General features: G+C 37.1%; 1 protein-coding gene across 5 annotated transcripts in view; it reads right to left on the reverse strand.

Moving 5' to 3' along the window:
- Positions 1–21,977, reverse strand: part of ETV1 (ETS variant transcription factor 1) — a 90,520-nt gene that overhangs the window by 30,249 nt on the left and 38,294 nt on the right. For 4 of the 5 annotated variants that reach the window (XM_044919947.1, XM_021689608.1, XM_021689611.1 and 1 more), the window contains 3 exons: positions 11,606–11,735; positions 8,609–8,797; positions 4,151–4,398 (listed from right to left, as the gene is read on the reverse strand). In XM_044919947.1, the coding sequence (XP_044775882.1) occupies positions 4,151–4,398; positions 8,609–8,797; positions 11,606–11,735 (567 nt within the window). The remainder of the gene's footprint in view (positions 1–4,150; positions 4,399–8,608; positions 8,798–11,605; positions 11,736–21,977) is intronic. The other variant, XM_021689612.1, reaches the window with a different exon arrangement.

Here is a 21,977-nt window from a genome sequence, read left to right on the forward strand (position 1 = left end):
AGGAAGGAAGGAAGGAAGGAAGGAAGGAAGGAAGGAAGGAAGGAAGGGAAAGAAAGAAAGAAAGAAAAAGAAAGAAAGAAAGAAAGAAAGAAAGAAAGAAAGAAAGAAAGAGAGAGAGAGAGAGAAAGAAAGAAAGAAAGAAAGAAAGAAAGAAAGAAAGAAGGAAAGAAGGAAAGAAAGAAAGAAAGAATCAACTAACAAACAACTCCAGTGAAATATGTTGCTCTGAATATATAAAATATTTGCCTCCTTGGGCATTGTGAATCTGCAAAACCTCATATGCAAACATGAAAATGGGAAAATAATTATGATTCTGTGAAAGTGGGGCACTGCATAAGGAACTCCCACGAAGCACTCAATGCACATTCAATTAATATAGTCACTTGGCCATTAGGGCAAGAAAGAGAAAATCATGTTGGATTCAGGAGAAACGAACCAACTAACAAAAAAACCTGTGTACTGCTTTGTGCAGTACTATTAGGCTAGAGAAGATGAGAAAGAAAACAATAATAACAGATGTGATTATTTAGAACTCAATATCCTAATATAATCGTGATCACACTCTACTAGGTCACCAAACTGTCCCTAAATACATTTTTTTTATCTTCTCCAAGTGTCCTCTGATACAGGTTTTCTTCTCTTCTCCTGAATAATAATTTCTACTCTACTAACATAATATTTTGCATTTTTTTTAGCTTGAACACTCGGCAGTTGAAATTGCATTCCTGTAATTATAATTATAACTAATAGACCTTCCATTTCCCATGTCATAATTAATGTCAGGCTTTATTAGAGCATAATCATGCTGCCTTTTCACTTACAAAGCTTCTTTTATTTTCACAACATTTATGTTATATTGAATTAAGCAATAAAGAGTTCTAGAGGCCTTCTGAAAGGAAAACCTTTGGATCACAGATGCTAAGTAAACTATGAAACGTTTTTGCATTGTTTTTAAATCACATAAACTATTTTCTAATGTCCCATTTGCTCAACCTCAGTAAGTGAACCAAGAAATCAATGATCCAGCAATAAATACATTAGATTCCCTAAAAAGGTTATTTAATGTGCTCTAGCAAGGATGAAAGAACTAATGACCACAAAACAAAATATTTGGAGATCATCCTTGTTGATTGCAATGTATGAATGTATGACATACACAGACACGTCAGCCAACTCAACTGCAGCAACTTAGTGGCCAGGGAAATACATTTTGATACTTGCATATTAATTTTTCACAGGCCCTGGTTACACACTGTTACTGAAGTTTTTTTTAGACCACAACCAGAAGACACAGCTTTACGACTTAACTATTCAAACAAAACAGAACTGTATCCTATTGGCAATACTGAAATTAGAATTCAAAGGTGCCATACAACTTCTTTAGCAATCCGCAATAGAATTTAGAGGGAAGAAAGGAATCTAAATTAACAGCTTCCCAAATGTTAAACAACTATCCTACAAGTCACGTGCAAGGTATTATGGTACACTTAACAGAAGACATGCCCTATATCCCTTTAAAATAGGATACTGGACAGTTACAGACAGAATGGTTATGTCCCCCACAATTCACTGTAGATGCCCTAATGCCCGGTGTGATCGTATTTGGAGATGGGGCCCCTGAGAGGTAATAAGGGCTGGATTAAGTCAGGAGGGTGGGACCCCCCATGATGGAATTGGTGCCTTTATAAGAAGAGGAAGAAGGATCAGAGCTCGCTTACTCTCTGTCACATAAGGGACACAGTGAGAAAGTGGCCATCTGCAAGGCAGGAAGAGGGTCCTTCCCAGGAATGAGATCTGCCGGCACCTTGACCTTGGGACTTCCCAGCCTGCAGAACTGTGAGAAATAAATGTGTGTTGTTTAAGCTTCCCAGTTGATGGTAGTTTATTAGAGCAGCCTGAGCTAAGCCATGGACTATGCTTTTTAGGCTACATCTGTGCTTTTGAGGGTCGGACAGTGACTGACTCTGAAGTTCATATTATGTATGGCCCACCAATAATGCATCTTCTCAAGAAAAGGTACATACATTCAACACCATGTTATACATAATTTTACATGTTACATAAATATGAGGAAAAGAGATCTATATGGAGCTAATTACAGAATCAAGAAAATGGTTTCAATATCAATCTTGCTGAATTATACACATAAAAACATTTCTGGAACACACAGATACTCTCTAAATGTTATGCCTTATAAGTCCTTTTGAACAAATTATTTGGGTTATTTTATATGTATTTTCTATGTAAAGTTTCTTGAAATCATGGTGACTTCAAAAAACCGTGCAGCAAATATGGTTTGAGGGGGGAAGAGACGATCAGTTAAAAGGATTTGAAATTTATAGAGAAAAATGAATCCCATCTATAAAATTATTAGATAATAGGATTCTTAATTATGGACAGAAACTATGGACAAATATACGAAGTTCTAAACATGAAACTACGGTACATTTCAGGTACACTTAGTCTCCAAATTACAGAGCGTGGGAGGCAAGCATTCAAATAAAGGCCCTCATGCCGTACGTTTAAATTTTTTTCATTGTAAACCAACCAACAAACAGATAAATAAATATGTTTTCTCCTCCCATGCCTTGAAAATATACCATTCACAACAAATGGAAGGCCACATCAAATTTAGAATTTGAGGAAATCTCTAAGATTAGCCCTGGAATAGGATGGTAGGGAACCAGCTTCTAGTCTTCAGACCCCAGCTCACCCTGCTTTCTGCTTCTTTTCCTATCCCCATAACCCCACATTGCGCCACATACCATGGGGGCCTCATACACAGGCAAAGGGGCACATGCAAGCTCCATCCTCATTCAGCTACAAACAGCTACCCGGTGGCCACTTCCTTGGACCTCGGTGTGTACACAGGAGCAACGTGCTCTGCCTTCAGAAAACTGAGCCTGGGATGAAACTGCTCAGGCTCTGGAAGTGGACTTAGGGCCAGTGAGGCAGGGAATTCATGGGTCCTTGGTAGCTGGTGCCCTTTCTAAAGGTGGAGGTCTGACCTCTGAGTAGGCAAGTCCTCTGACAATCCTTTGAACCTCTTGCCCAAGGAAGAAGGGTGGCCAAAGGGAGACTCTGAGTTGTAGGGCTCCCCCTTGCTGAGCTTCAAGAGCAGTTTATAATAAAGCAGGTAATTTTATGCAAGTTAAAAAGTCAAATTAGAGATAATTTTCTTTCCTCAACTAGAACTGATAGAAAAATTCAGCAGTTATTCCTAGAGAAGCAACAGTCCCCTCTCAAAGAACAACCATAATGTTGCATCTAAACAAGAGGAAATTACATTGTTTTCAAGTATTTCCAAGACCACAACCATCTATTCACCAGTTACAATAATGTTAATAATGTTTTGTAGGAACACTGTACCCTTCTTATAAGCATTAGCTTTGATTTCATACTTTCTTTCAAAATTCCTGAGATATCTGAAAAGCAGACATCCTGATTTTGAGATTGTAATGGGGGGAAAGTGAGATGAGTTGCATAATTCTTCGAAAGTCTCAAGGTCACATGTTGGCAAAGTTGGTGATAATACTCATAACCAATTTACATTTCCTTACTTTCAGAAGACCTCCTTTTTTCTCCATCTTGATATACTTCTCTGGGGGTGGGGGGGTCTTTCTGGCTCAGTGAGACCAAAGCTAAGCTCTACAAATAAACCATTTTGAAACTCAGATGTTGTATTTTTGCTCTTCTTCTTCTAATAAGTAAGAATCTTACTTTTGGACCATTGGAATCTTGCCATTAATAAAGGGAAAAACAAACAGTTTTAAGCACTAAATGAGCCAATACAAAAGAATATTACTTTCTGGAAGCATTGTTATTAAATAATGCTGCAGTAGCAAAATGGAAAAAAAAGCCCAAAATCAAGAAAAGAATTACAATGTTACGCTCTTGGACTGAGAGTGTGCCTAATTTTACAAATTACACTTTTTTTTGGACTGGTTTCATTTCTAGACACTACTTCAACCATCAGCTCAAGCCAAAGTGGTTTGATGGTCCAGCTTCACACAGAAAGATTCAAAGAAGGGATAAAATCAGAAAGATTCCACACCAAATGGTCATGAGTTACCCCATGCGACGCAAACATTAATCAAAGTGACAAACAAGTGAAAAGATGTTTTAAATGTAACTTAAAGCCCAGGCCTACCTGAATCATATGCAAAGTCTCTGGGTTCCTGTTTAATCATCAGAGGAGGAGGGAAGCTTTGGCTGGCCGCACCGCCAACCATGGTGTTGTGTTCGTACACTGGGTCGTGGTACTCCTGCTTAAAGCCTTGAGGTGGGAAGGGGATGTTTGGCTCAGACATCTGCCGTTGGTACATAGGACGGCCTTCCCTTGGCATTGTCGGCAGAGGAGGAAAAGAATTACAGGGTTCAGAAAGCTGGCGGCGAAATCTGGGAAACAGGAGAGCATGTTTTAAGTAAAAAAGTTAACAAGGGATACTCCTTAAAATACGGCTACAATTTTCAACTGTTTTGTTAATGAGCATGATACCAACTGACCTGAAGGGCAAATCTTTTTTTTTTTAAGATTATTTATTTATTTTTTTTTTAATTTTTGCTGGAGGTGGGGGTGGAGAGAGAAAATGAACTGGGGGTACGGGCAGAGGGAGAAGCAGACTCCCCACTGAGCAGGGAGCCCAATGCGGGCTCGATCCCAGGACCCTGGGATCATGACCTGAGCCGAAGGCAGACGCTTAACCAACTGAGCCACCCAGGCGCCCCTGAAGAGCAAATCTTTAACAAGGACTGGATTTCTCCTTCCTGGGTCAGTAGCACCCTGTTTTTTAATCACAATAGGACTTGTGTTCTTTGATAAACTGTCCCTTGCAGCACCATTTTGGTACACCACAGTAAGTTAAAGGTGTGCTTTGAGTAGGGATAGGAGAGCAGTGTATTATTTTGTGAAAACACACCCCCTAACAAGCTAAAATGCCCAATTCTAAACAAATTGGATTATTTACCAAATTTTCAAATTAAGAGAGTCTCAAGTAATTATAGACAAGAAAAAACAAACCAGGAAAAACAGAATCTGATTCCAAAGTACATCCCATCTTGTAATTGTTACCAAACTAATCAACAAACACCAAAAAATCAACCAGGTAACCTACTTAACTGGTTTTCCTTCCCTTACCATCAGTTACTGAGGAAGCAAGAGAGGAATGACCCTCCTCTCAAATGGACAGGACTCTTAAATCTTCAACAATGTTCTAAATAACATTGTATTCTGGTGAGAAATAAAACGGGAAAATATTACAGAGACTAAAACCCAGGCTGGTTTTTAAAAGACCACCTCTCTACCGTCAAACTGCCGGACAGGACACATCAGCTTCCGATAGCTTCAAACAAAATATCAAATTGATACAAATGAGCATCAAATATACAGATGGAAAGAAGATGTATGAGTGGAGTAGATTTGGGACAGGTTGTGCTGTGGGGTCATGAGGAAGTTCTGAGGCCTCAGGAGAAGGCTGACAGCAAGTCCCTCTCTTCCTTCCTTCTCGGTTATGCTGTGTAATGATTGGCTAATCACATAATCGTTCGGTTCTGTGTTTCTCATCTATAATATCATTGACCCACCACAAAGATGTGGATTAATTAAAGAGTCAAAAGTACTCTAAAATGCCCCAAGAGTGCTTAAAAATAACCTACCCCACATTTCTATGAGCAAATATAAACCTATTAACCGACCAGCTTCCCCCCCCTCCCCTGACCCCCGCCAACACTAAAAGCATTCCTGAGACTTTAATTTGGAAAGTTAACATTTAATTTTGGTAACGGTTGGTAAATGAAAATAAGGTAAAAGCTAAAGAACGGCAAAGCAAATCACTTTAGCATTTCCACAAACACTCCCTCTCTATCCCGCCGTGATTTAACTCTAAGTTTACTGACTGCCATAGAAAGCACTGAAGTTCCACCTACACCTGCAGAAAATAAACTTAGAAACTCCGATATTGCCAAACACGCTGACTGGCACTGCATTCATTTCCCTTCTCTTGCTTATTTCATTAGCCAAAAAAAGAAACAGAAATTATCATTAAGAACTGTCAAGGAGTGAATCAGAAAATTGTAACTTGAAGTTAAAATAAGAAACCAGCTCACTTGTGAAAGCCTTAAAAGGAAGTTAATAATACTTAGACTAAAAGCTTTGTAAGGAATCAAACCATTTGTTTTTACCAGTTGACCCAATTCTCACTGGTACCTCCTGAGGACCACATATCTATTCAACATGCAGCCTTCACAGGAAGCTACAAGTGTCTCGTGCCATTCTTAGGAGGCACTGGGCAATGATAAAGGTAAAGTGACTCAAGTGGCTTCTGGAAGAGAGTTAATGCATAAGGAGAGCACGCTGATGCTTCTTGGATACAGAAAAACAGTGTATAAGTGGTGGGAAACACTGAGAAAGAGAGACAGGGCTCCTGCACAGTGGGTTCAGGGACAAGTGCCAAAGGGCTGGCCCAAAGAACAGAATGAGCCTGAGGAAAGGAAGCAGGGTGCAGCCCAGTTGGCCATAAAGCATTCCCAGAGTGAGGTGGGGTGCCCGGGATGGAGGGGGCTATTTGGAGAAAGGATCTGTTCCCGGAGCAAATTTTGCCATTTATAAGCGAGGGACTGTCATTGGTTGGCTAGAACCCTCCAAGAAATCCTCCTCAGAAACATACGGCTTCTGAGATTTTCCTGGGATTGGCCAGCTGGTACTGTCCTCACAACTCAGTGGGGGGCAGTGGGAAAAGACCCCGAGCTTCCCTCTTCTAGTTCCGGGCCGGCTGTTCTCAGTCTCAAATATTTGACTTCAAGTAGAGAAACTAAAATGGATTTGGCTAAAGCCTCTCACGTTAGGTCACCGAAACCCAGGCATTCTGCTTGTTCAGCAGTCACCTTCCCGAACTGCTCCACACAAATGGCCGACGACACAAGCTGGCAAGTGGGAGAGCCTCACGAAAGAGGGACTTGGGAAGTCACCGCAAGTGGACAAAAGAGGACTTGCTTTTCTTGTTTGTACTCTTCCTCCCTTTCAGTCCAGCACAATGTGCATCTGTTTAATGGCCCACCCTGCAATAAGATTTCTTTCATCGGTATTTACAAAACTGTTTACACAGATGTACATACCGTCATGCTCTGACAAGGTCTCCAGTCTACGGAGTGAGAAGGGAAAGATCATAGGAGGCATTTCATAACCAAAGCACAAAAGGACTCAGTGATGGAAACAAAGGTGGCAAAGATACGGCTTAGTTGCACATTGTAAAGACTGCTTTAATCTTATCCATCATACCAAAAGAGAGTTAGCTGAATTTGAGATTGAGTCACATTAAGTAACCTATAAAAAGCAGATCTGAGTCCTCCCGTATTTTCAGAAAGTTGCCAGTGACACATCTTCTGGTTTCCTCTGCTGATACAGAGGATTCCTTCGGCTGAGTTATTTTTATAATGGTATGTCAGAGCCAGTTTGCACTGGCTTATTGTTATATTTTCAGAAATACGGCGAGCCAATTGTTAAACACAGGATTATTAAGAATTAAATGACGTCAATTTATAACTTTCTAAATATTATATTAAAAACAAAGGCGATAGGTACTCAAAACTCATCCCTTGCAAATTATTTTACTATGTGTTACTACTGATTATGTTCCAGAGCTTACGTCCATTTTATCTGTACGGTAGAAATAATAAATGAAGCTGTGTTGCTACTACACATCTCTTTCTGACTCCACCTCCGGAGCTGTCAGAATGATAGCTCCGAGTCGGAATATTTACATCACAGACGTATCAAATGCCACAGATGACGTCTTTGGGCTTTTCTCCCATCGACCCCACCGTTAAACCCTACCCAGCACACCATTGGCTCCATATAGTTACAAGGCAGAAAGGAAAGGAAGGCTGCTGTATACAATCAACCTGTGTTTTAAGCTGTATTATTAAAAGTGCTAAAGGTACTCCAATATTTTATTTAGATATGAATTCATCTCTAGGAGTCCAGAATTATCCACCACAGCATACTCCCTAGCTCCACGTTCTGGCTCTTGCCTTCCTTCTTTCTAAGGAATAATAATTCAGTCTCAATCTCTTAACTTCATATTCTCAGTGTCCAGGGTCATGCATCTACTGCCATTAAATATTCATCACTTGGAAAGGATGGGAAATAGTTTTAATCAAATAAGTTCTATTCTGCAAAACTATGTACAGCTAAACCATTCAATCTAAGGTAAAGAACCTAATTCCATAAGCCACCTACTAAAATTAGTCTCCTAACTTTATAGAACAAGTACACACATATGCTCATAAAAATGGGATGATCTGATTTAAAGTTTAAGTGAGGCAATTTAATTCAGGCAAAGCGAAAGGGAAATGTTCAAATGTCGGTATATAGATTAATTTTCCACTTTAGCAACCAATTTAAATGTTTATAAAAGGAATGTTTATAAATGACCTTCTCCACAAATTATTTATAACTATAGATAGGGCAAGCTCTTTCTAAAAATATTTTGCAAAGATGTGCAAAATTAATACGCTCACCTTAAATCTACCATAGGTCTTAGGAATTAGTAATAGAAATTTCTTACAAGATGCTAAAAACATTAAAAAATATATAGTACTTGCAGTTTACCTGTGGTCCATGGGGTAGCTGCTGTCTTGTATGGGCTGCGAAGGAGGGAGGTGAGCTGGGAAGGCGCGGTCAGGCTTCGGAGTGTGAGTGGAGTTTGGAGATGCATGATGTAGTGGGGATACTGGGGTGCTGGATGGTGTTGGGGGGTTGGAGGGCCTCATTCCCACTTGTGGCTTCTGATCATAGGCACTACCCGAGGAACAAAAGAGAAGAGAACATCTGTTTCTTTGGAACGATTAAACAATTTTTCTTCCAACCCAAGAAAAGCAAAAAATATTCTAGGCTCAAGTTATAAGGAAGTGAGAATTTTATAAGTATTGGTTTTTTATAATCCTAAAACATGTAATCTGCAGAATCACCCACCACTTACACAGAAAATAGGATAATTAATACATAACTCGGTATTAGCATAAATATAAAACACGTGTTTTAATACCTACACAAACAACTTAGTATATGGAAAAATCACTGTCTATGAGAGCACTGGAACTATGGAAATAATTATTGATGTATCTATTCTTGATATGTTTCCTTGAGCAAGTTGGATAGATCTTTTCTGAATCATTAAATATTTCTGATACTATCATTGTTCCATATTATGTAAGATTTTAGAACAAGACACTAACCTCAATTTCATAAGATGGAGACCATTCCTGGCTTGCCTTTATTTATGATAAAAATTTTAAGAAGGCAATCCTTTCGCCTTATTTTCATTTTTTAATATAAAATAAATGATGCCTGGCATTAACTTCCTCACATAGGATAATAAAGAGTAATGAGGCAAATTAAAATGTCTCTGACATAGTTAAACTTTCTTGGAGTGTAAGAATAGGTACAAGGGCGCCTGGGTGGCTCAGTCGTTAAGCGTCTGCCTTCAGCTCAGGTCATGCCTGGGATCCAGCCCCACATCGGGCTCCCTGCTCAGCGGGGAGTCTGCTTCTCCCTCTCCCACTCCTCCTGCTTGTGTTCCCTCTCTCGCTGTGTCTCTCTCTGTCAAATAAATAAAATCTTAAAAAAAAATAATAGGTTCAAAATGAGGTTCTTAAAAAGAAAATCCTATTGTCATAGTCTAACTTTTAAACAGAATTACCAAGGAATAAAATGAGTAAGCTTGTTTTTATATACACTACGGATTTAAGTTGCTTTCCTTTGTTGCATTTCCTCTTGGGAATATGATTTAACTAATTTTTATAATCTAAAAAATATTTTACTAAGAATAAATTTTACTTAAATTTCTGAATAAGAAAGGTATTTCTAGGTTAAAATAATACATCTTTTAAAATAAAAAGTGATTATCAATACATAGTTTTTCCTTTTTAAAAAAGAAACATTCTTTTTGGATTAACTTCTGAAATAATTTATTCAGTTGCTACATCTATACCACAGAATTACATCCAAGCGCAAAAATACTTCACAGAAGTGTAGAGAAGTCAACTGTTGGCTTTAAAGCAAAGTCAACAGAACTCATATTATGTTTGGTTCTACCTATTTCCTTTACCAATATTTTTGAATGAGAAACCCCTTCTTCTACAAAATAGTTTGCCTGTCTTATTCCCATGTAAAAAGAAAAAAATGATCTATCTTCTGCCCTAGGACACTACTTTTTTTTTTCTCCATGAAATACTGTATTGAGTTATATTGTTCATATAGAAATGGAAGTACTAGACTGTGGAAATTATTGGTCTCCAAGAAGGACCTCAAAATATTCAGGTGATTTGTCTACTATTAATTTATGAATGTCAGATAGGTCATACAAAGCAGGAGCAATTTCATAGTCACACTTCTGATCAATGCTGAGATGCAATGACAATTATTTATCTATCTGGTTCATTAACTTGAAATTTTTCAGTATGTTAAATAATTATTCTGTGAATATACAGTACTCTTAAAGAGAAAATGCAAAATTTAAAAACACTATAAATAAAACTCAGATTGATCATTATGATTTTAACTGAACTCAGTGTGCTTTAATGGCTTCTACAAGAGATCTTTTTAAATAAAAGCTTTGCAGTTTCAAGTGAGCTGGCTCATAATTTCAGGCTCTGGTGATCCTCATAGAAAAGCAGATATAAAAGACAAGTTTGCAAGAACAAATAGCAATAAAATATCACAACACTGGTCAGCTGCCATGAGATTGCACAAATCTAAGTTTCTTAAATCTTAGATATCTTGGACATAACATTACATGCTGTAAATAGAATACAGAACACTCTTTTGGATCATAATGTATATGAACTTGAATCTATGTTAACTTCTAAAACTGCAAATATTTGTAATTGTTTTTATAAGTTTCCAAATGAGCTCCTTTTAAGGACTAAGTTTCTACTGTAATTGAGAATAATGATACTCAATATAGAGAGCCAACTTCTCCTCATGCAATTAGAGGCCAATATGAAAAGTAACAGAATGCAATTTACTGTGAAGGGTTTTTAATGAACATATATGTTATCAAATCTTCTAACAAATGAACAAAGTAATTTTACTGCTCCACCCTTTATTATCATCAAAAGGAACAACTGGCTTTTTAATAGATAATAGCCTGTACTAAGCCTTATAAAATTCTAACTTTATTGCAATTCTCCATGAACGCATCTTATAGATCATCTGCAAAGCCTGTCAGATAACTAATGTACTGCTCAGACCTGCCAAATGTTTCATTTTTTTCTACAGACTCTATCTAAAGTGCATAATGCATCCATTCTAATGAGAACCTTCAATAGCTGTTCATGCCAAGTAAGACCCTCTTTTCAAACACAGGATGCATCACTACAGTAGAAAAGCAACTAACGATTTGGATGAAAATTAATGCTTTAAAATGATTCTAAAAGTGTTTGATCGGTGTACGGTTCTTCAGAGTTCGGCTAAACACATTAGCTAATTAGCCTGTTATGTGCTGAAGATGTAACTCAGATAAAATAGAACTTGAGAATTGATATTGTTCCGGATTTTTTGTTTTAGTAAGAACCACCACCCTCGCTATACACCTGATGGCTTTACCTGACATTATACAGGCACTTCTCTCCATAGCTGAATTTAAAGGGCTGCTCCTGACTGCAGGCAGAGCCGAGTTCTGAACATGGACTGTGGGGTTCCTTCTTGATTTTCAGTGGTAGGCCATGAAAAGCCACTAGAAAACAAACAAACAAAATATCCACACAAATGAAATGTTGTTAGGAATTAAGTCATCGGTTCGACTTCTCTTGGTTAAAATGCCACTAACATTTCATACTGACAAAGAAAAATCACATTTAATGAATTTCATGGAAGAAAAGATTCTAGGGAATCCTTGTATTTTCTGCTTTCACTGCTTAACAAATGCATGCTTGAACTCCCATTACTTAAAGTGAATTGCTTATAATTTGCTCAGCTGCTATTAATAATACTAGAAGCTCAATTTTCAGAAAGTTTTGAAAACATTTCCAAAAAATTTCCAGTGATTAAAGACAAAAAGCCTCAACTGATTATCCAAGAATTAAGTGAGGACTGGAATACAATTTTCAGCATTACTGAAAGGAAAATATCTCAAGCCCATGAAGTGTAATGGTTTCATGGAATGACAACTGGACTCTAAGAAAGAAAATCCAAATGCAGCTCCAGTTATAACTGATGATCATTTGGGCAAAAAACTCAAAATCTTTGAGGCCAATGCTCATCTATAAAATAAAGGTAAAAGTACCTGCCTATCTACTTACCAGTGTTATGAGATAAAATGTGAGAAATATGTGAAAATTATTTGTCAAATGACAATTTTTCTATATCAAATGATGTTTTATCCTTTTTCATGCAACTTAATGGTTATACTTATATTCATTAATGCTTAATATAATACAAACGTCATATAAAATATGAAGGCTAGAGGAAATATGTATGTTTGGGAAGAATCAGCTTTAAAACCAATAAATAAATAACGCTATGTATGTTTTTATTCTTTTTCCTATTAGAGATCTTATTAGAAGTTTTAGTATAAATGGAAAATTAGTAAAAAGAAAAAGGGAAGTACACATGAGAATGGATTTTATTTTCATGTACAATATGCACAAATATGACTAATCAAGGGATAAACACAAGAAGAACACATATTCTGGAGATTTATTCTAACTCCTATAAGAACTGGAATTAAAACACACAATACTGTTCTCTATAAAGGAAGATATGACAAGAGAAACTTCATGATTTATGATGCCATTCGATCTTGATTGTGACATGACAGCATTATAAACTTGTACTAGTTTGAACGTCATATATAATTGAACATAGTAATTTGATATCAAGAGCTACCAAGCTATAGGCAAATATATGCTATTTGTTTGGATATGCAGATAATTTTGACAGAAATGTTCTATGGTACTCAAGAGCCATCTGAAACACTGTAGAATATACATTTGCCAAAGAAATAAACAAATTTCACCTAAATTAGTTGTCTAAGAAAAACTTGATAGTGATAAACTAATTCCACGGGGTGGTCTATTTCAAAATATTTTCTTGATATACTGTGAGTTTAACATACCTACTTAAAGTAGAGAGTAGAGGAACAGAAACAAAGGAGAAATTACATGTGTTTTCATATGTCAAGGGTACTCATGCTCTTTAACTTTACCAAGTCAGAAAGTTATAATTTATTAACCACTGAGACAGAAGAGATTTAAGAACATGAGGACTTGTTAGGATTCTAATTTGAAAAAACAACAGCTATAAAAAGGCAACTTGGTGACAAATAAGACATCTAAATATGAACTAGATATTAGATATTGAAGAAATTATTGTTCATTTTGTTGGATGTGAATATGGAATGGCAATTACACACACAGAAAAGATTTAAAGTTAGAGATTCATAAAGTATTTACATAAAATAATAAGATGTCTGGGATTTTCTTTAAAATAGTCTAGGAAAAATGATGTATGAGAGAGAAATCAAATTAGAAAAATATTGGTAAATGTTAAAAGCTGATTGATGGGTAGGTGGGAGTTCATTACATTATTCTCTTTCCTTTTAACTAAGTCCCAAATTGCACAATAAAAACTTTTTAAAATGTGAAAAAATCCACAAAGGATTTAAAGTAGTGTAAGAAAATTCTCTGCCTGTGTATGTGTGTGTGTGTGTGCTGCTTCTTAGAATAACAAATATTGTATGATGAAATCACTGACCATACATGTGTTGTTTTCTTAACAAAGAGTTTTCAACTACTTAGTACTTCTTTGAACATATACAGTATAATGTGTATGCCTAAGTTTAGCACTTTGGATTACATACTGGGTTTTACACTTTCCTAAGAAAAAACAGTAGCAACACATCGGAAACTCAATTTGTCATTCATAGTAGCACCAAATTATTATACCTGAGAAATCGGATCTAAGTCATATGAATAAAAGTAGGTGAGACCTCAGGAACTAATAAAAACACAGTATGATGCAAAGTTTATCATATTTATCAAAATACCAGATTTATCAGAGACTACTATATCCAATAGTAGTATATTTTAAAAGTCTTTGGGACCATGAGGGAGAATAGGGTTAACAAACAGGACACTAAAAGCACTAACCATAAAATAGAATAACCTATAAATTATGCTTCACTGAAATTCAGAATTTCTCTTCATCAAAAACACTATTAAAAGACTACAATGTAAGCCACAGACTTTTTTTTTTTTTTTGTATAGAAAGCTCTGACAAAAAGCTCATATTCAGCATAGTAAGAATTGCTACAAATTAATAAGACAAAACAAATGACCCAATTTAAAAAGTGGGCAAAAGCCTTGAACAGGCACTTCATAACAGAAGACATAGACATCCAAATGGTAAAACAAACAAATGAACAACAACAAAAAGCCTATGTAAAAAGGTGGTCAACATCTTTACTGATCAGGAAAATGCAAATAAAACCACATAAGATAATCATTATACACACACTAGGATGGCTAAGCTGCAAAAGATCAACATTACCAAGTTTTGAAGAAGACCTAGAGTCAACAGGAACTTTTATATATGCTGCTGGGAGTATAAATTTGATATCAACACCCTGGCAAACTTTTTGGCAGTATCCACTAAGGCAGCAACATAAATGTACCCCATGATCCAGGAATTTCCATCTTAGGTATATATCCAAGAGAAGGGACTGCATATGTTCACCAAAAGACATGTCTAAGAATATTCATAGCAGCTTTATTCAACATAGCAAAAACTGGAAAAACTCAAATGTTCATTAGCAGGAAAATGGGTAAATAATTCATGGCATAGGGTGCCTGGGTGGCTCAGCTGGTTAAGCGACTGCCTTCGGCTCAGGTCATGATCCTGGAGTCCCAGGATCGAGTCCCACATCAGGCTCCCTGCTCAGCAGGGGGTCTGCTTTTCCCTCTGACCCTCCTCCCTCTCATGCTGTCTCTCATTCTCTCTCTCGCAAATAAATAAAATCTTAAAAAAAATAATAATTCATGGCATATTCACACAATGAAATACTATGCAGGAGTAACAAAGAACAAATTACTGACACACAAAGAAATATAGATGTGAAGTTGAGTAAAAGAAGTCAAGCACAAAAGAGTATGTAGCATTTGAATTTCAAGAACAGACCAAACTGAATGAGAGAAAGAATTCCCTTCCGCTGGTAAATGGGAGTGTTAATTCCTGAGAAAGGGCACTAGCAACCTGCTACAGTACTGGGAATATTTTATACCTTGCTCTGAGTGGCATTCTATGAATGTATACATACGTAAAATTCACCAAACTGTGCAGTTAAAATTTTACATTATCATAAATGCATATCTCAACTAAAAGGCTAAAAATATGAGGGGCATCAAGCAATGCTACACAACTTAAAATATTTGAATACGTCTGGCCTCCTGTTCCAACAGAGACATCTGAGAACGGGTCCTTGGAAGTGTGTTTTATTTTTAATTTCATAGGATAAATGATTCCAGATGAGTCAGGGGAGGAATGACAAGTCTGGGGTGCCATCACGGATGGTTGTTAGCCTAACAGTAGCCTCCTATCAAAGTGTCTACTGACATTAACTTAAAAGAAAAAGCACGATCCATCCTAATGGAGACACTGTCTGGAGCACTACTGCTTTCAGATTGGCTCCATGAGCTCCCTAACTTGACTTCAGATGAAGAGATGCAAGGATTCCCACAATGCTACTAGAGGCAAGTTGATCCCTAAACTTAAGATGTTCAAATCTGACCCATCATCAAATTTAACCAGGTACTTTTGAAAAACAAAAAACAAACAAAAAAACAGGGATTCCCAGACCTCAGATGTTATAGGTTGAATTATGACCCCTCCAAAATTCATGGTGAAATTCTAACCCCAATACACCTCAGTATGTAACCTTCTTGAGAAGATTAGTTAAGATGAGTCAATAATCCAATATGACTCATGTCCTTATAAAAAGGATATAAAAAAATGCCACATGAAGATGAAGGCAGTGATGATGCTATGCTTCTACAAGCCAAGGAATGCCAAAGACTGCCAGCAAACCATCAGAAGCCAGGAGAGATGCGTGGACTAGATTCTCTCTCCGAGCGCTCAGAACCACCCTACCAGCACCCTCATCTTATACCTCAAGCCTCCAGAATGGTGAGACAGTAAATGTGTGTTTTTTAAGCCACTCCGTTTGTGATACTTTGTTATGGCAGCCCTAAGCAAACTAATACACCACTTCCAGAAATGACAATTCACTAAGGCTAGGCTATAGATCAGGATTCTGTATCTTACAAAAATTTCTAGGTGATTCTCATAACTGGGCTAACTTCAAATACACTGTGATGCTTATCCATATCTGGATCCAGTGTGTGCTGCACCGGAATAGATGCAGTACTTGCAAAGACTTTAAAAAAAAAAAAAATCTAACAATGTCTTTCTATTCAGTAGATGCCCGCACTTGAGGATTTCCCAGGTTCTCCAAATCCAGAGGTTTCGTGCTCCCCCACTCCTAACATAACTCCACAACATCAATGTGTCTCTAACACATGCAACGTGTGTGGGCCTCTTAATCATTACGGGCCCTCGGAACTGCGATTTTTTTTTTTTTCTAATTGTAAGACAAATAAGTAATCCAATAAATTTGAGTTGGCTTGGAATTTTTAATTGCTGTGGGGGAAAAAAAAGAAGCTAACCTGAAGATCTCTAATGTTTCGCACAAGAACCACAGGAGGATTTATTTTCCCCATTTTCACTTCCCTGCTTCCTAGAGATCCTGGATCACAAAAGTGACTTCTCTTATTTATTCTTAAATAAGGATAGTACAGAGACTCCCACCAGAGCGGGCTGAGCCGAGAATGCGCTGGGTATTTCTTCACCGGGCTGAGAGTCTGAGCGTTCTGCTAACAGGCAGTTTTCCAGCTGACTGGCACAGGCAGGAGTGAAAGCAGCACATTCATTTTGTGCAATTTGCTTTACCTTCCCACATGGAGTTGGTGCATGTAAAAGGCTGTTAAGTACTAAATTATTCCTTATCAAATCACCATCATCTGGAGTCATGATCAACACTAATTAAATTACTTTCCCTGAACACGGCTCCAGCCTGCTGCCGAGGCTGCTAGGTACATTTCATTTCGCTTACTGTACGGTCCTCGCTGGGTCTGAAACAGGGAATGACATGCGTCTGAGCTGTTGGTAGTTTTAATTAAAGTGAATCTTTCCTTCTTCCAGTGTGTCAAATCGAGTGAGTTAACGCCTTCATTTACAAAGAAGCAATAGTTCAAATAATATTACTTTGTATCTTTATCCCTGACTTCTTCCCACAGTTTCAGAAAATGTATCTATGAAATCTACAGTCTTCCTCAGGCATTCCTCAGATGCGTTTCCATGCAAACTTCTATGACCCCCAGCTCCTCCAGACAACCAGATCTTTAGGAGGAGAAGCAGAAAGAACAGGCAAGAGCTGCATCTTACATTTTTTCTTTGATGGAGGCTTGACCTTTAAAACCACATCTTAAGGCTGACTAATGATGACTGAGTTCTTCTAATGGTTAAATTTAAGAGCTCCAAAATACCAGGACTTTTAAAAGTGCACTTCCAAAATAAACTTAACCACTTCTTAATTTAAAAGTTTACTTGGGGTTATGGTATTCATCATAAAGTACTGGTTAAATTTATAATTGTTTTCATTTTAGAACTATGAACTTCGAGGCATCACCTTGTTTCCTTTTTTTTTTTTTTTTTTTTTCTGTCTACATTCTAGAACAGAGGCAAAAATCTTGTCCTCATTGTATTGGAGCGGAGAAATGCCCTCCACCTTTCCATAGTGCAACAATGCTGATATATAACCATGTCTTTGGTTCAAACTACATTTGAACACCTTAAAGTAAGGATGAAGATAATGACTTTAAAAATTCACTCATAGGAGAATAATCTCCTAAACAATCATGACATTGCAACATTTTTGTGCCATTAAATTGAAAACAGACCATGTTTGTTTTAACAGGCTGGTTCATGTTAGTCTGGAGAATAAACAATTTAATCTATACACTGAGTTTCTGTTTATATTTCTCGAATGAAGAGGATGTCGTCGTCTGATACATTTAAGAAAGATTAGATGTTTAACTATAGGTGTGACTTACTGAACTGTGGTTGAATTTAGAATCACAATAGAAAACATTAGCTACAATGCTTTTTAAAAAACCCTCAAGTTCACAAAGTATTACAAAGTTTTCAAAGAATCTTCACCTACTGCATTAATTCGCATCAGTCAAGACAAAAGGACCTTTATTATATCTTCCACTTCTGTAAATTTTTTTCTAAAGGCATAAAAAAGTTAAGCTTAATATCTATCCCAAGACCTAGCACTAACTTACAACAGGTTAAGAATAAAGAGCCCTAGACTTCTGGTGACAACTCTTGAATTCTTGAGCGCATCATTCAAATTTATTTTGAATAGCACAATTATTATTTCCTTCATGTAGAAGCACCACTAGAACCTCCTATCAGATATTTATCCATTCAGTCTTTCATTAATTCATTTACTATGGCCCAGATACTATGCTAGGTGCTGAGAGGAGACAGAATATAAAGGTATAGAGTAAAGATGAACAGTAAGACACAGTCTTACCTTCAAGAACTCAAAAAAGTCCAATTAGAGCTTTATTTAGTTTTTTAAAGTGTTTTCTCTCATAAAGATACTAGCCAGTCTCCTTTAAGTTTGATTAATTCATGTGTGTGGAATGCATGTTTATACATATATGACATTAATAATATATTCGGTCCACTTGTATCCAAAACACTTCTCAGAGTATTCATTCCTACTTCTAGGCATTCTGCTTTCTTTCAATTTATTACTGTGATCGAAAGCATTTAAAAATTCACACCACTCATATTCCACTAAGGAAAAATGTTGCCATCCAGAATCTAAAGCTTCCCCTAGAGTCTGATAACCAAAATGTCACAAGTGATGGGTCCCCTTCTATATGTGGACAGTGGATATAATTACAGTGATAAGTTGCCTTGACTCTGACCTTTCACTCTGCTTTCCTCGAAATCCTTATCATAAGAGTGAAACAGAGGAGCAATTTCTATGAGTACAAAACAATTACTCTGGGAAGAGAAACCCATCACATTTTTAATTACTTCTTCACTAAAAAGAACTATGTCTTTGAATCAAATCTGTAGCCTTTAAAAAACATTTTCAAATCTGTAGTTCTTAAACAAAAATGACTTAGGAATACAGAGCCTTTCTGAGAGTCTCCTGGAGTTTGACGTTGAGATTTCTGATCTGCTCAAAAATTCTGCTTTAGAATAGTCGACTTTATGTTCCTGAATAGGGGTTGGCAAATTACAGCACATGGATCAAATCTGGCTTCCCACCCATTGTGGTAAATGAGGTTTTATTGGACCACTGTCCCACCCTTTCACTGAGATAGAGTCTAGGGCTACTCTGACTTACAATGGAGGATTTGTGACAGAAACCCCACAACCTGCAAAGCCTAAAATATTTACTGTCTGGGGGCACCTGGGTGGCTCAGTCGGTTGAGCATCCGACTTTTGATTTCGGTTCAGGTCAGGATCCCAGGGTCCTGGGATCAAGCCCCATGTTAGGCTCCTGAATCAGCAGGGAGTCTGCTTGAGGATTCTGCCTCTCCTTCTGCTCCTCCACCGCTTGCACACACACACACACACACACACACACTCTAATAAATAAATACATCTTTTTAAAAAAATATTTACTGTCTGATTCTTTACAGAAAAAAAGTTTGCTGCCACCTGTTATCTAGATTATGCGAGATTATGGTCTATAATGAAAGAGGAGAAAGAAAACATAAAAGTGAATAGGTAGAATAGTGATACCTGCTACTGATAAGGTTTAGGTAAATTAGCTAATAAAGGCCAATTGATTTTGCTTTATTAACTCTTTGTTTATATTGACTTTCAAAACCAAGTGTGCAGCCTTATGTGGCAAATTTATAGGGGTATACACAAACAAGATGATGAAAAATGACATGATATTTAGCCTCTAAAACAATACAAATTTATGTTCTTTGAGGACTTTTAAGGCATTTATATAAACCATGGTTATGTATAACATATAATTTTTTTACACTTGTCTACAAAATATAACTGAGAAAGTCAAAACAAATCATTTTGTGGACACTAAAGTGCTTGTAAAAAAAAATAAAACAAAACAAAACTTTCACTTGGCCATAGGAGCAAATTAAAAAACAACAACAACTCTGTAAAAGTGGAAAAAAATAAATGGTATACATAGATTATTTAAGACCAGATACAAGCACGGCATGAAAAATGCATGCAGCTTTTTACACAAATATATGTAGTTGGGAATACACTCACTAGATGAAAAGCATTCACTTTAAGTTAATATCATTTCAATTTCAGGTGATAAATGGATGGCAATGACCTCAATTAGTACTCAGTTAGATTCCAGAAGCAAAGGGGAAGGCCTGTATACAAATAAAGACAATAGAGTCACATGTTCCGTAAATCCATCTTCCAAGACACACAGAAAAACAGAAGGCACTTCTGCTGCATCTGAGCCTCTCAAAGAATCTTTTCCAGTACATTTACCTCTTCCAGGCCCTCCCCGCCCCCACTGTGCACACATACCACTCACACATACACGCACCAACATCCATTACTAAAGGGCCTAATCTCAGATATCAGCAGAGTGCCTTTATGGGGCCATTAAACCATTTCTCTTGTTTACAGTGCCTGAAGAAAGATGTGAATTATGTCTGTGACAAAACAAGCGATAACATTTCTAAACTGCTATCAAAATGCAAACTGAAACACATTTAAGGACAGGGACCCTGATTCGAGTTTTCATGATTTTCCATTATTTGCAGCTTCTGGAAATACATTCAACTATAATATTTCCAAGACAGGAATTCAGACCACAGTGCAGCAAGGTGATATTTATTTTTTCTTAAATAATATTCTTTAAGTGGGATAGTTATTAAAAAAAAAAAGATGATATAATGTTTTCAAAGGAATATTACCAGTTGGCCTGGATCCCAAAACTAGTTTGCCCTTTGATGTTATTTTGGCAATATATAAGATGTGGCTTAGTAGTAATCACAAAGGCAAAATAAGGGAAACTCTTACCCTTGTTATGAATCTAAGAGTTTCTGAATTATAGAGGACATTAGGTATGGTCCAGTTTTAGGGACTGAGCTAGGGTTTGTACTCAGAAACCACTGTCCTAAAGAAATCACAAGTAGAAGTCAATTGGGTAAAAAGATTTAAAAAAGAGGAGCTATGTTTATTAGAAGGCAAATGGTCATCAATCTGTCCCTACCTTGCTCCTGGAAGTTAATATGCAGCACCTGCAAGGAAATTCCTGGGCAGGCTGAAAACCAGGACTGAGCTCAGAGAAACCATGAGTTTCTGAGAAGAAGGTCTCAAACTATTTTTTTCCTTTTTTTTTTTTAATTTAAAGATTTTATTTATTTGAGATAGAGAGTGAGAGAGAGAGAGCATGAGCCAGGGGACAGAGGGAGAGGGAGAAGCAGACTCCCTACTGAGCAGGGAGCCCTACTGAGCCTGGGCTCGATCCCAGGACGCTGGGATCATGACCTGAGTCTAAGGCAGATGCTTAACCGACTGAGCCACCCAGGCATCCCCAAACTATTTTTTTCCTAATATCAAACTCCTATCCATCTCAGTGACTACATACTCTATTGCAGACATTCCTGAATGGATTCGCCAAGAGTACTTCTGAATAAAAGAGATGCACTTTGACAAACTCCAGGAATGATCCTACACCTCACAGCCCCATCCAGAATCAGGAGTCCACAGACTTGGAAACCGGTCCTGAAGTCAGAAGCCAGGAATCCTCATAATTTACAGAGTAAAGCCTTCTGATGATGTTACAGCCTCACAAGACAGTTATTTCTTAAAAGTATTATGTAAGACTGAATCTTAC

This window comes from Neomonachus schauinslandi, chromosome 12, assembly GCF_002201575.2.
Source record: "Neomonachus schauinslandi chromosome 12, ASM220157v2, whole genome shotgun sequence".
NCBI classification, from domain to species: Eukaryota; Metazoa; Chordata; class Mammalia; order Carnivora; family Phocidae; genus Neomonachus; species Neomonachus schauinslandi.